We start from the raw sequence: 14,056 nt of genomic DNA on the forward strand, positions 1-14,056 counted from the left end.
GTTGATCGATTTCGCCTGAGAAAAGCTACTTGCTTCACCCAAGATGACTAGGCCATCTTGACCTCGAAAATGGGGGGCAAGTGATAAATGCAGTCTCCTGAAGGCTCTTGTAGATGACAAGACAGCCCCAATTGATTACATTTCATCTTGGTTGATCGATTTCGCCTGAGAAAAGCTACTTGCTTCACCCGAGATGACTAGGCCATCTCGACCTCGAAAATGGGGGGCAAGTGATACAACTATGAACTTACCTATGCTAATAAGGTCAATCGAGTAATAAAAGCTTGCCACCTAGTGGGTTCAAAGCTTTCGAGGTGGCCAACTCAAAAGACGTGCACAAAGCTCTCTAAATCTCAAACTTTCTTCTACATGTGGCAATAACATAGCTGTATCGCGAATTGTTTCCTAATGACTACAGTACCCGAGCAAATCTCTTTACCCAAAAATACGAAGAGATATATGGACAAGATATACAGTCTGTTGGAATCATCATTGATCGAGTGTAGTAGCTAACTAGAGTATCACCGTGGAAGTGTGCATCGATTCCATTCGATCCATCTAATTCAGACGACAAATGAGCCTAGATCTCCGGTGACCCTCACTAACTAGGTGCCTAAGTCAAACCAGTTCCTAGTGGCAACAGCAATCATGATTACGTGATGCATTCGACCACCAATTGGATTAAAAAATTAATGATGATCTCCCCTCTAAGAAAAAAAATAATTGCAGTTAGTACATGGTATGAACACTAAAATCTTGACCATGCTCATGCCACCACCTTGCACCAGCGACGAGGCCGGGATAAAATACCTGGATAATAGCAATCAGGCACCGACTTTTTACTCTTTGCCAAATTTTCTAAACTACCCTCCTATTACTCCGAGGCCTCGAAATGGAAATGATTACACCCACTTTGGAACCCACAACGATCCTATGAGTTAAGTACCTTGGACTTTTGAATTGCCACGGGTTCATGTCTCAATATTTGGTGGAAAAAGCAGTCTCAGTTGACACAGAACGGAGCCCACGGATCCCTCGCATCCTTCCAAAGGTAACCCCTACCATCTTCATTATTGCGCCTTAGCTGGTGTACCAAATCAGTAATTTTCTCACCGACCGAGGGTATTTTCAAAATTGTAAGTCATTAAATCCAACTTCTCGTTCCCCTCCCTCTCCCGGTGAGAATAGCGTGGCATCGGAGAGAGAAAGTCGGAGACAGAGGCATCGGACGGTGGAGATGCTGGCGGTATTCGATCGGTCGGTGGCGAAGAGCCCGGAGGGTCTGCGGAGCCCGGCGGCGGAGGATGGTGGTGGGGGAGGGGTGCGCCCTTTACTGGAGCACTTCGCGGCGGCGCATGAGGGAGCGGTGACCATACACCTCGGTTCCTCTGCCGGCGCTTTGGCCTTCTCCGATGAGAAGCAGAACCCCTTCCTCCCGAGGTCGAAATCCGATCACTCTTCTTTTTCTTCAGCGCTTTTTAACTTCTTTGTAGATTTAGTGCGTAATTTTCTTGTTTAGTCTTAGTTTTTGTTTCCCCACTGAGATCCACTTTTTGCGTGCGTTGTCTAAGGATTATTCTGAGTTCATTATTTCTTTCTATTGATATTCTGTTTTGACAGTTTATAATTCTTGTTTCTTAATTGTTCTGACTTAGAAATAGTTGAGGCTTACTCTGCGAGTTAAGGAGACGGGATCAAATGTTGACAGTTTTGCTTCTGGGAAAACTCAGCGAAGATCTTGATTTTTTTTTTGGAATTTTTGCAAGCAAGCCTCTTGCATATTTTTGTGTGCTTATGTGTTCCAACTGGTTTTTTTTTTTTCTTTGAGACTTGTTTGGAAAACCGAAACAGTTGTGGTTTCGCCCAAAATGGGCAATATATGAGAAATTTTTAGAAGAATAAGAATGACAGAAGGAGTTTTAAGACATGCTAAAACTTTGTTCATTGTTTAACTCATCTCTAGGATTTACAGAAATTCATATGAGCATTCTTATCTCTAGGACTGAGTTAATAATGAATTTTAAGGAAGATGTTGCTTTGAGCAGGATGATAAAGTAGCTAATCATGTTCATTATCATCACCCAAACCTTTCCCCATCAAAATGGGCTCCATTGCAGAGCATAACTTAATTGAGAAAGCCCTCTTAAAAAACTGAGAAGTTTTAAACAGATGCAGATCATTGTTGTGTACTTATTTTTCCCTCCATGCATGGTTTATATAGATTGGGGTCGGTGCTCGTCATTGGAGAGTTTGGGAGTGTGAATCGGTCATATTTGGTAATTGATTGCATGTCCCGAAGGGCATAAGCAGGCGTTTCGTCCGCACATCATACTCATTCATCGCCCAATTATGGAAATCATTCACAATCATGGCCGAAACGTCGTCAGCTGGGAGGAGAGTTTAAAATTTAAATTTCTCTCCATGTGCCTCTAGGGTTGGCCACATGGCGGGTTTTGACTGGTTGGTCGGAGGTTTCATGTCAAGCTCTGATTGGTTGATCTGCCATGTTTGTAATGTCCGGGCCCAAAACCAACTGGGCCCAATACTTTTGAGGCCCAGTCAGGGGTGTTGGGCCAGATTTTTTGTAGGCCCGTACTTGAGCATTGGGCCAGGACGCCTAATGGGCCAACTAGAGCCCATTGTTGGCAGCCAATTTGATGGCTGCCACCTCATGCTATGTGCATGGAAGTGACTAGGGCCAGGTGGAAATAAGAGAAGGGCCCTGCTGTTAGACCCTCCACGGGGGAAGCTGGGGGTGACACCTCACCCCGGCTGCAGTGGTTACCCCCGCTTAAGGACCTCTTCTAGCCCTTACCGTACTTCTCCTTCTTCTTGAGGGAGTTTTTGAACCAGAGAAGCCGGAGCAAGGACTGTTGCCGTTCATTGCCGGAGTTCGGTAAGCCTTGATCATATCATTTTCCTGCTTTCACCTCTCCTGTTTTCAAATAGAATAGAGAAGGGACTCCACAGCTCCACAGCCATTACCGGCTCTCAGGCGGGGGCGGCAGTCGGGCCGGAGTCCCGTTTCCCCTCTTTACCTTCTATGGGGCAGAGTGTCTCGGTGAAGAGAAGAAGGGAGGAAAGAAAAGAAAGAAAGAGAGAAAGAAAGAAGAGAGGGAAGATGGGCTCACCTGTGTGCGGTCGCCGGCGTCGTGGGGAACGGCCACAGACGTCGCAGGAGCCGCCGGCCTCGGCTCGGCCGCAGGCAGCAGGCTCGGCCTCAGGTGTCGCCGGCCGTGGCCCGGCCCTCCCAAGCTCGCCTTTCTTCCTTCACGAGAGAAGAATAGAGAGAGGAAAGGGGAGGGCTTGGGAGCGAGAGGGGATATGGGAGGTTTGAGAAGGGAGACCAAAGATAAGAAGAAGGAAGGAAAGAAAGAAAGAAAGAGAGAAAAAGAGGAAAAGGGGACTCATCGATTCGTCGTCGCGTGCGGTGGCCATTGGCTTCGGCTGTGAGCGTCGCCGGCACGGGCATCGGCCTCAGGCGTGGCCGAGGGTGCCGCGGGCTCGGCCGGGGAAGCCGAGAGCTCGGCCGCGAGCGCCGCCGATCGCGGTCCGACCTCCCCGTGAGGAGGAGACCGTCGTCCTCCCTTCGCTGGAGAGGAGAGGAGAAGAGGAAGGGGAGATCGGGATGAAAGAGAAGAAGGGAGGAGAGGAAGCTTCGGGAAGGAGAAGAAAAGAAACAGAGAAGAAAAGAAAAAGGAAAGAAAAAGAAAAGAAGGAAAAAGAAAAAAAAATGGGTTTAGCCAAATTTGACTAAACTCGAGCTCAAACAGATTGAGCTAAGTCTGGACGAGCCCAAACTATAAAATTGAACCAAATCTAGCCCAATTTGAACTGGGTCCGAACTCAATTAGGCTGGGTTAGTCCCAGCAGACCCAACTAAGACTCAATTCAAGCCCAATTCAATTAACCAGAGGCCTAATCGGCTACAGGCTGACCCTGGCACAGGCCCAAATGGGCCACATTAACTCTAAACCCAAAATTTAACTTGGGATTAAGCCTATTGACGAAATTAGAAGGCTCCAACGTGGGTAAATTGGACTTGGGCCAAATTCTTGGATGGGATCCAAACAAGTAAACTCATAATTTTAACTGAGAAATTATGTATTAAACAAACGGAGAATAATGTGATCCTTATGATGTTGTGCAAGGTGATTAAGGATCCGTCATCTGAACTGGTCAAACGTGGGAAAGCGGATTACGGTAAATAACCTGTCCCAAGCTTCTATGGGTCATGTATGTAACTTGTCTTGATCTTATCATGGATCATGTATACAAGTGGTATGTTTTAGTTATAGAAATTATGGTTATGCATACATCATGCTTATACAGATTTTAAAATATTATGCATATATGATGATTGGAATTTCGTTACCATAATTGCACTTAATATAGTAATTATAGTATAAGATGATGAATTGAATTGCCTCTAGCTAAGTGTGCCACTTGCAAGAAATACTATATATGGACTCTTAGATGCTACGGCTGAATGTAACTGAGCTCGCCCTGCCAGTGGCCGCATAATAACTGAGCTCGCTCCGCCAGTGGCCGATAATGACTCTGCCGTAGCATCGGAGGGCGTAAACCACGGCATGCCGGTATACGATCCTACAGTGTATATTTACATGAAGATTTTTGATAACATACATAACATGATTATTGATTCAGTATGAATATTTTATCATGATAAATTGATAGACAGCATACATGTCAGCTTCTCAAACCCTATTTAAATATGTTCGGCATATTAATTGATTCGTTAAGATTATGCAGGATTACTTACTGAGCGGTGTAGCCCATACCATTTTATTGGTATTTTCTTTCAGATCCTCACCACTGATAGCTGCTAGAGACTTTTTCTTTTGTATCGGAGCTTCTCCCTTTTGAGGTGAAACAAATATACTTTTGTATACATAAAATATGTAGAAGCTCTGTATTTTGTACCACTGAGCATGTGTACTAAAAATGCTTTAATATATGAAAGTTTGATTGGTTTGACTATCCTTTTACCCATGTATGAGGCTGTGTGCTATTGTGGGTGGTGGTCGGCAATAACACGGCCGTGTCACGGATCCGGGTCCGGAGCGTGCCATGCGGTGGTATCAGAGCTTTAGGTTTAACAAGACTATAACCGTAAAAATCAGGGGTAATGGGTAGTTAAGATTATCATAATATATTAAGAGTGTCATAATACATTAGTCGAAGAAAGGAATTTATTTCAGTCTCATCCTAAACTTGTGACTGCTAGGTAGCTATAAGGAACATGGAGAACGAAGGAGATATGGGAGCACTTTCTCCAAACCCTAGTATACAATCATGGGCACACACCCCAGACCCTGTGGCAACGCAAGCAGACCTGGCAGGGTTATACCAGATAATTGCACAACTGCTTCAGCAACAATAAATGCAGTGGACTGTCAGGCCTGTACAACTGATGGAATCTCATTATGAGAGGTTCCGCAGGCTGAACCCACCACAGTTTGACGGTGGATCGGACCCTGTGGCAGCCGAGACCTGGATTTGGAAGATGGAAAAGATGTATCGAGCACTCCAATTTTCTGAGGAAGTAAAAGTTGGACTAGCCATCCCTATGTTGAAGGGAAACACGGAGTTTTGGTGGACTGTCGTAGAGACTATGATATCAATAGGATGACCTGGGGAGAATTTAAGAAATTATTTTATACTCAATACTTTCCGGATGCAGTCGGGCAGGCAAAACAAAACGAGTTCCTATCACTGGCTCAGTCCAAGTACATGACTGTCCTGGAGTACGCCAACAAGTTTAATGAGCTGGGCCGATTTTGCCCCCAGTTTATAGAAGATGAGACGAGTAAAGCGAATCGGTTTGAGCAGGGGCTGAAATGCAAAATCAGATCCCGATTATCCTCACACCTCTTTATAAACTACCGGGATGCTCTGGATCGAGCTTTAAAGGTGGAAGCCGAGTTGGATAGGTCGGAAAGAGAAAAAGGCGATATGAAGAGACCCGGGCCAGCTGAAAGCCAAAATGATAGGTCAAAAAATCCTCAGGCCCAGAAGAGGTAGAACGGGCCATGCCCTAACTGTCGCAGATTCCATGGTGGGCCTTGTTTAAAGAAAATTGGGGCATGTTTTAACTGTGGGCAGGTGGGACACATGGCGCATGACTGCCCGAACCGAGTGAGGAAGGAGCCCAGATTTTCTGCGCCTGAAGACCAAGGACCGAGGAACAATCCCAGAGTATTCGCGCTGACTCGTCAAAATGCCAGTGCGAGCGAAAGAGTGGTGACAGGTACACTACTAGTCAACTCGAGTGATGCCTCTACTCTGTTTAATTTTGGTTCTACGCATTCCTTCATATTAGTTAGTTTTCTAGACAATTACACTGCATTTTATTTCTGCCTTGAGAGCCGCCAAGGCGCTAAGGAAGGGGTGTACGGCTTATCCGGCCTGTGCAACAAATACACAAAAGGAGATCAAACTGGTAAGTATTCCAGTACTCAGGGAACTCGGATATTTATCCTGATGAATTATCGGGATTACCCCTGGTTGAGAAATCGAATTCACCATTGATTTTAGGAGAGGGACCCATCTTCAAGGCCCCTACCGGGCGATTCTTGCTAAGTTATGGGAACTGGAATTTTTGGAGGGAAACTTTGTCTATCTAAAAATGTCCTTTTCGAAGAGTGTTGCCTGATTCGGGCAACACGGCAAAATGAGTCCTCGCTACATCGGTCCACCTGGGGTATATTTAATTTCGAGGACGAAATTTATTTAAGGGGGGAGGATGTAATGTCCGGGCCCAAAACCAACTGGGCCCAATACTTTTGAGGCCCAGTCAGGGGTGTTGGGCCTGATTTTTTGTAGGCCCGTACTTGAGCATTGGGCCAGGACGCCTAATGGGCTAACTAGAGCCCATTGTTGGCAGCCCATTTGATGGCTGCCACCTCATGCATGTGCATGGAAGTGACTAGGGCCAGGTGGAAATAAGAGGAGGGCCCTGCTGTTAGACCCTCTATGGGGGAAATTGGGGGTGACGCCTCACCCCAGCTACAGTGGTTACCCCCGCTTAAGGACCTCTTCTAGCCCTTACCATACTTCTCCTTCTTCTTGAGGGAGTTTTTGAACCAGCGAAGCCAGAGCAAGGATTGTTGCCGTTCATTCTCGGAGTCCGATAAGCCTTGATCATATCATTTTCCTGTTTTCACCTCCCCTGTTTTCAAAATAGAATAGAGAAGGGACTCCACGGCTCTACAGCCGTTACCGGCTCTCGGGCGGGGGCGGCAGTCGGGCCGGAGTTCCGTTTTCCCTCTTTACCTTCTACGGGGTAGAGGGTCTCGGTGAAGAGAAGGGAGGAAAGAAAAGAAAGAAAGAAGAGAGGGAAGATGGGCTCACCTGTGTGCGGTCGCCGGCGTTGTGGGGAATGTCCTCAGACGTCGCAGGAGCCGCCGGCCTCGGCTCGGCCGCAGGCAGCAGGCTTGGCCTCAGGCGTTGCCGGCCGTGGCCCGGCCCTCCCAAGCTCGCCTTTCTTCCTTCATGAGAGAAGAATAGAGAGAGGGCTTGGGAGCGAGAGGGAATATGGGAGGTTTGAGAAGGGAGACCGAAGATAAGAAGAAGGAAAGAAAGAAAGAAAGAGAAAAAGAGGAAGAGGGGGCTCACCGGTTCGTCGTCGCGTGCGGCGGCTATCGGCTTCGGCCGCGAGCATTGTCGGCACGGGCATCGGCCTCAGGTGCGGCCGAGGGTGCCGCGGGCTCGGCCGGGGAAGCCGAGAGCTCGGCCGCGAGCGCCGCCGATCACGGTCCGATCTCCTGCCTGTGAGGAGGAGACTGTCGTCCTCCCTTCGTAGGAGAGGAGAGGAGAAGAGGAAGGGGAGATCGGGATCAAAGAGAAGAAGGGAGGAGAGGAAGCTTCGGGAAGGAGAAGAAAAGAAACAGAGAAGAAAAGAAAAAAGAAAGAAAAAGAAAAGAAGGAAAAAGAAAAAAAAATGGGTTTAGCCAAATTTGACTAAACCCGAGCCCAAACAGATTGGGCTAAGTCTGGACGAGCTCAAACTATAAAATTGAACCAAATCTAGCCCAATTTGAACTGGGTCCGAACCCAATTAGGCTGGGTTAGTCCCAGCAGACCCAACTAAGACTCAATTCAAGCCCAATTCAATTAACCAGAGGCCTAATCGGCTACAGGCTGACCCTAGCACAAGCCCAAATGGGCCACATTAACTCTAAACCCAAAATTTAACTTGGGATTAAGCCTATTGACCAAATTAGAAGGCTCCAACGTGGATAAATTGGACTTGGGCCAAATCCTTAGATGGGATCCAAACAAGTAAACTCATAATTTTAACTGAGAAATTATGTATTAAACAAACGGAGAATAATGTGATCCCTATGATGTTGTGCAAGGTGATTAAGGATCCGTCATCTGGACTGATCAAACGTGGGAAAGCGAATTACGGTAAGTAACCTGTCCCAACCTTCTATGGGTCATGTATGTAACTTGTCTTGATCTTATCATGGATCATGTATACAAGTGGTATGTTTTAGTTATAGAAATTATGGTTATGCATACATCATGCTTATATAGATTTTAAAATAATATGCATATATGTTGATTGGAATTTCGTTACCATAATTTCACTTAATATAGTAATTATAGTATAAGATGATGAATTGAATTGCCTCTAGCTAAGTGTACCACTTGCAAGAAATACTATGTATGGACTCTTAGATGCTACGGCTGAATGTAATTGAGCTCGCCCCGCCAGTGGTTGTATAATAACTGAGCTCGCCCCGCCAGTGGCTGATAATGACTCTGCCGTAGCATCAGAGGACGTAAACCACGGCATGCCGGCATACAATCCTACAGTGTATATTTACATGAAGATTTTTGATAGCATACATAATATGATTATTGATTCAGTACGAATATTTTGTCATGATAAATTGATAGACAACATATTAATTGATCCGTTAAGATTATGCAGGATTACTTACTAAGCCGTGTAGCTCATACTATTTTATTGGTATTTTCTTTCAGATCCTCACCACTGATAGCTGCCAGAGACTTTTTCTTTTGTATCAGGGCTTCTCCTTTTTGGGGTGAAACAAATATACTTTTGTATACATAAAATATGTAGAAGCTCTGTATTTTGTACCACTGAGCATGTGCACTAAAAATGCTTTAATATATGAAAGTTTGACTGGTTTGACTACCCTGTTACCCATGTATGAGGCTGCGTGCTATTGTGGGTGATGGTCGGCAATAGCACGGCCGTGTCACAAATCCGGGTCCGGGGCGTGACAATGTTGGCTGTGGCCGGTTCCGAGGCGTATGAGGTGTGATACATGGATCTCCTGAACCTGTGCTTATATGAGAGGTGTACCTTACTGTGCTAGGCATGCCATATTGTGTCATAAGGTACTGAGACAGTACCTGGTACCTGTACAGCAAGTCTAGGTGCTCACCAACTACAGAACTTTTTTTGTCTATTCTATTGCATGGCTCCCAAACAAGTCTTTCATCCTTTATCTCATCTAAATCACATGCAAAGCACATGTCACACACTAGTTTGTATTAATGTAAAAGTTGTCTGTCCACAGTAGTTCCTCTCTTCTTTGCAGATAATGGTGCATTTGTTGATGAAAGCCAAAATTCATCTGCTGTTTCATCCTTCATTAAGATTTGTTTTCTTTTCTTTTTTAAAAAAATTAAGTTCAGTATTACTTTGCTTTTCTTTATTTGATTTATGAAGGTTCTTCTATCATGAAAGACTTATATTTCCTGCTTTTGGCCATTATCATTGACTGCAATTTAGTGATCTCTTCAATGTCTTATTTCGTTACTTAATACATGTTTGCAGATTGTTTACTGTCATGAATGACATATTTTGCTTGTTCCAAGGACATATTGAGAACATTGCTCTTTTGAAGCAACAGTATGGACTGGGAAAGACTGCCAATGAAGCAATCATCGTAATAGAAGCATACAGAACATTAAGAGACAGAGGACCTTTCCCTGCAAGCCAGGTTGTGAGAGATCTGAATGGGAAATTTGCATTTGTTCTGTTTGACATCTCATCAAAATGTACCTTCATAGCTGCTGTGAGTAATCCCAATTGGCTTTCTCTCCTTTTATCATTATCTCATAGAACCATAAGAGTCCGAAAACAGTTAACAATGGGGTGGAATGGGATAGCAATATCAAAGTATTAGGTTCAAAATAACTGAATGGGATGGCAATATCAAAGTATTAGGTTCAAAAGAACTGCATAGAATTTTGAGGGAGGCTAATAGAGGGCATAATAAGTGCAAGGTTTATTACTCTGGTTGCATTCCATTTTCATAATCCTTGGCCAATGGGCATCCATTTTATCTGTAATTTTTAGGGCCCTAAATGGAAGTGTAGATCCTCCCCCACTCATGAATTATTTCAGGGATTCTTCACCAATTTTTAGAAAAAAATGAAAAGCGAAAGTTTTCCTTTTCATTAATGCAGTTCGCTCATTCCATGATCTTCAACATTTGACATCGGAACGCTTTTACTTCTCTAGCATGGTTATACATGATTTAGTTGTATGCTTTTGTCTTCTTTGCTTTTTTGGCCGCCTGCTTTTTTAGTTTCCTTATGCCACGGTAATATATAAACACTATGGTCTAATGCTATTCTGACACTGCTGTTATTTCCTACTTTTTGATCTGTTCTTATAAGTTAAGTGTTGATTGGAAAAAAGCTTCTGTCAATAAAAGTTTTCCCTTACTAATACTAGATGGCAAAGAATTTCATAATTTTGAACCTTTAAACATGGGGGGAAGATTCTTGTTACATCTATGATTTATATCTTGTTTATTCTTAAATTTGAAGTTCACACTCTTACATTGACCTCCATTGTAGATGTGTAAGCTTCAAGCAAGCATCAATCTTGCATCAGTTATCAATACAAAGCATATAGTTCCTCATGTTGCAGAGATATGCATGCAATTTGGTTTATCCTAAATCACAATTTAGGGCTAGGTTAGGTATAGAAACTATGAATTGATGGACTAGTGTGTCCAGGTCATGGTGACTTGTGTGACTTCGTTTCATTTTAGGAACTTACGCTTGTACATGTATGTAAGCAGTCTCATTATTGTTATGAGAAATGAATATGCCAAGTGCCGAACAATTGGTCAAGTCATTGAGATAATGCAGGTGAAAAGGCTTCTTTAAAGTTCTGAATGGAACCAGTGAACACCTCTTTCAATGATCTTATCCATGAGTCAGTAATTCCTGGATTATTATCAAATGATTGTCTTGTCATTTTCTTACTTAAAAATCCTTGCAATTGAATTCTGTCATTTTGTGTAAGTTCTTCTAATGTGATATGAAGAACTTGTTTATACTGAATAAACTCATAGTATTAGTTGGATACCCAAATACATATGTGTGTGTAGATATGTAGCTGGACTTGGATACACTCATCTGGATTTCCACTCAATCCAGTCAAGTCTAGATTGGACTATTGTGTTCCACATTGATGATATAAGCCATTGGATGCGATTTACTGCCTCTAAATTGCTTTCACAAAAAATCATGTGATTTGAAGACTCTTAGCCTATGCATCAAGTAGTCAAAAAAATGCAACGGTTCAAGTGTATGATCCAACGGCTTTGATCATCGATGTGGAGCCTCTATCATCCAATCTAGACCTAGCTGGATCTGAGGCCTCTCTCTCTCTCTATATATATATATACATTCACTCGAATGTATCCTAGTTTACCCGTCTCTCTCTACATACATACATACATACATATGTGTCTTTCCAAATTATACATGCATATCCATGTAAGTTTTATTATGTATATCCCTGTCACTATGACTGTATTTTGGAAATCTGTTTACCATGCATGACACATGGCCAAAGTTGATAAAATGGTCATATACTTTAGTATAGATATTTTTATCTAGGAATTTGCAGTTTGAGACATCAGAAACATTTCCAATCCAATCATTAAATTCTTGAATCCACTTGGGATTTTGAATGTTAGGAAAGACACTTTTGAAATTAATAGAAATTTCATTTGCATGCACTGAGATGAGGTGCACGTATCAACCTGACCGGATATATTAACATCTAAACAATGGTTTTATGAACTCTCATCCTCCTGTAAAAATTTATCCTGTATCTCATAATTCTCCCCATTTCAGGATGCTGATGGGAGTGTTCCATTCTTCTGGGGAACTGATTCCGAAGATCATCTTGTACTTTCTGATGATGTGGAGATTGTCAAGAAAGGCTGTGGGAAATCATATGCACCATTTCCTAAAGGCAATGCGCAAAGCATGGCATCTTAGTCCTCTTAATTCTTACACGATGAACACATCCTTTTTGGCTTTTCCAGTGTATCCTCATTCTTTTCCGATGCCTTGGCCAGGTTGCTTCTTTACAACTTCAGGGGGATTGCAGAGTTTTGAGCACCCTTTGAATGAGGTCAAGGCAATGCCAAGGGTTGACAGTGAAGGTCAAATCTGTGGGGCTACCTACAAGGTTGATGTTGAAGCTAAGAAGGAGACTGGAATGCCCAGGGTTGGCAGTTCTGCGAATTGGTCTTCTCAGTATTAATTCCGCAAACATCATTCAGGAGGCCCTTCTCTCTTGTTTTTCAGCCCTTGGTGTATTGATCCATGTTTTTAGACATTCATCTCCTATCTCGACTTGCCGACCCTGTATCCTTTATAAATTGCTTGTGCTGAACTCAGAGAGACTTCTTATTGCATGAAAACTGTCATGGACTTCTGGACCCCTTTGAGCGTATGTAGAGATCCATGTGGGAAATAAAATTCCAGCATTACCGCCATAATCTGTCCTTTGTGTTGGTATCAGTAAGTTCAGTGTTTCCATTTGGTGTGTTTCTCAAGGTAAGCAGGTAGCCTAGAATGCAGTGATCGTTACTCAGAAATTATCAGATAGTCTTGCAATTGTACTTTTCCATGCATCAAAGCATGATTGCAGGTAAGGAGGAATTGTTATGGTAAAAATCCAGCAGTAAGGCTGGTCAAACCAGTTCTGTTATTTACGGTAACATGCCCACCTACTCCTCAGACACAACTCCATCTCAGCCTGAGGCTGGCGGAGAATGAGAACTGGTTTTATTGCTTCACGTGAAAGGCGATGATGCGGCCAATTGTTAGCTGGTAAGCCATTTCCCCTTTTTTCTTTCATACATGTCCGGGACCCGAATAGAATTATCGAGGTGATTTTAGATCATCATTGATCTTTATTTCAGGATAATCTGATCTTCAATAGTTTAAAATCATCGCATTTGGTATACTATGGTCCAGTGATCGCAGATTTTCGGGTATCCATGAGTAATCTATTTGATATTCCATAAAAATCAAAGGTCACTCACCATATAATACCTTATGTTTCATAAAAATATATTGATTAATTATATAAAATATATTATAATAAATATTAATATTTTTAATAAATATATTTTATGACAATATATTTATTAGTTCTATAAATTATTAATTCTATAAAGATATATTAATTACTAGTATAGAATTAATATTTTTATATATATTTATAATATATTATTTTTTAAATACTGATTATTTTGATTAAAAATTAGGCAAATAGAAGTAATATATTAAATACTTTCATTATATAAATATAAAATATAAGAATATATTTTTGCTATAATTTAAAATTATCATTGAATAATAATATGACAATAATATGATAATAATAGATTATAATATAATATAATATATTGACAAAGTATATTAACGATATATTGATATGTTAATTTTTTTTTCTCTATATTGTAGGGAATTTTTGGTCTCAACTTTTAATCCAAAATTACTGCTCTCGGGTGATTTTGAGTTTTCGATCTTAAGGACAGGCATCTCATTACGGTAATTTAAGGAGTGCGGATGATTTTCATTCACTGCCATATAGGATTATCATGATGCAACTAATTATGGTGATCTCATCATCTCTATTCACATTCTCGTTAATTTTAGGATGATGATCCCATACCAATCGCCTCTTAAAGTGCTACGAAGTCTATGAAACAAGCATCATGACATGGGGCCG

The 14,056-nt window shown here is 42.3% G+C and overlaps 1 protein-coding gene across 2 annotated transcripts; it reads left to right on the plus strand.

Moving 5' to 3' along the window:
• Positions 1–1,158: 1,158 nt before the first annotated feature.
• LOC103697569 (stem-specific protein TSJT1-like) lies at positions 1,159–12,815 on the plus strand. 2 transcript variants are annotated; one of them, XM_039128939.1, is made up of 4 exons: positions 1,159–1,440; positions 9,839–10,004; positions 12,163–12,283; positions 12,390–12,815. In XM_039128939.1, exons 1-4 carry the CDS (start codon positions 1,238–1,240, stop codon positions 12,575–12,577), a joined length of 678 nt encoding a protein of 225 aa, XP_038984867.1. In that variant the 5' UTR covers positions 1,159–1,237; the 3' UTR covers positions 12,578–12,815. The 2 variants fall into 2 exon arrangements, with proteins under 2 accessions (XP_038984867.1, XP_038984866.1); XM_039128938.1 differs by having other exon boundaries at positions 1,160–1,440; positions 9,839–10,079.
• Positions 12,816–14,056: the final 1,241 nt, after the last annotated feature.

The sequence above is a fragment of the Phoenix dactylifera genome, chromosome 8 (assembly GCF_009389715.1).
Source record: "Phoenix dactylifera cultivar Barhee BC4 chromosome 8, palm_55x_up_171113_PBpolish2nd_filt_p, whole genome shotgun sequence".
Classification (NCBI taxonomy): domain Eukaryota; kingdom Viridiplantae; phylum Streptophyta; class Magnoliopsida; order Arecales; family Arecaceae; genus Phoenix; species Phoenix dactylifera.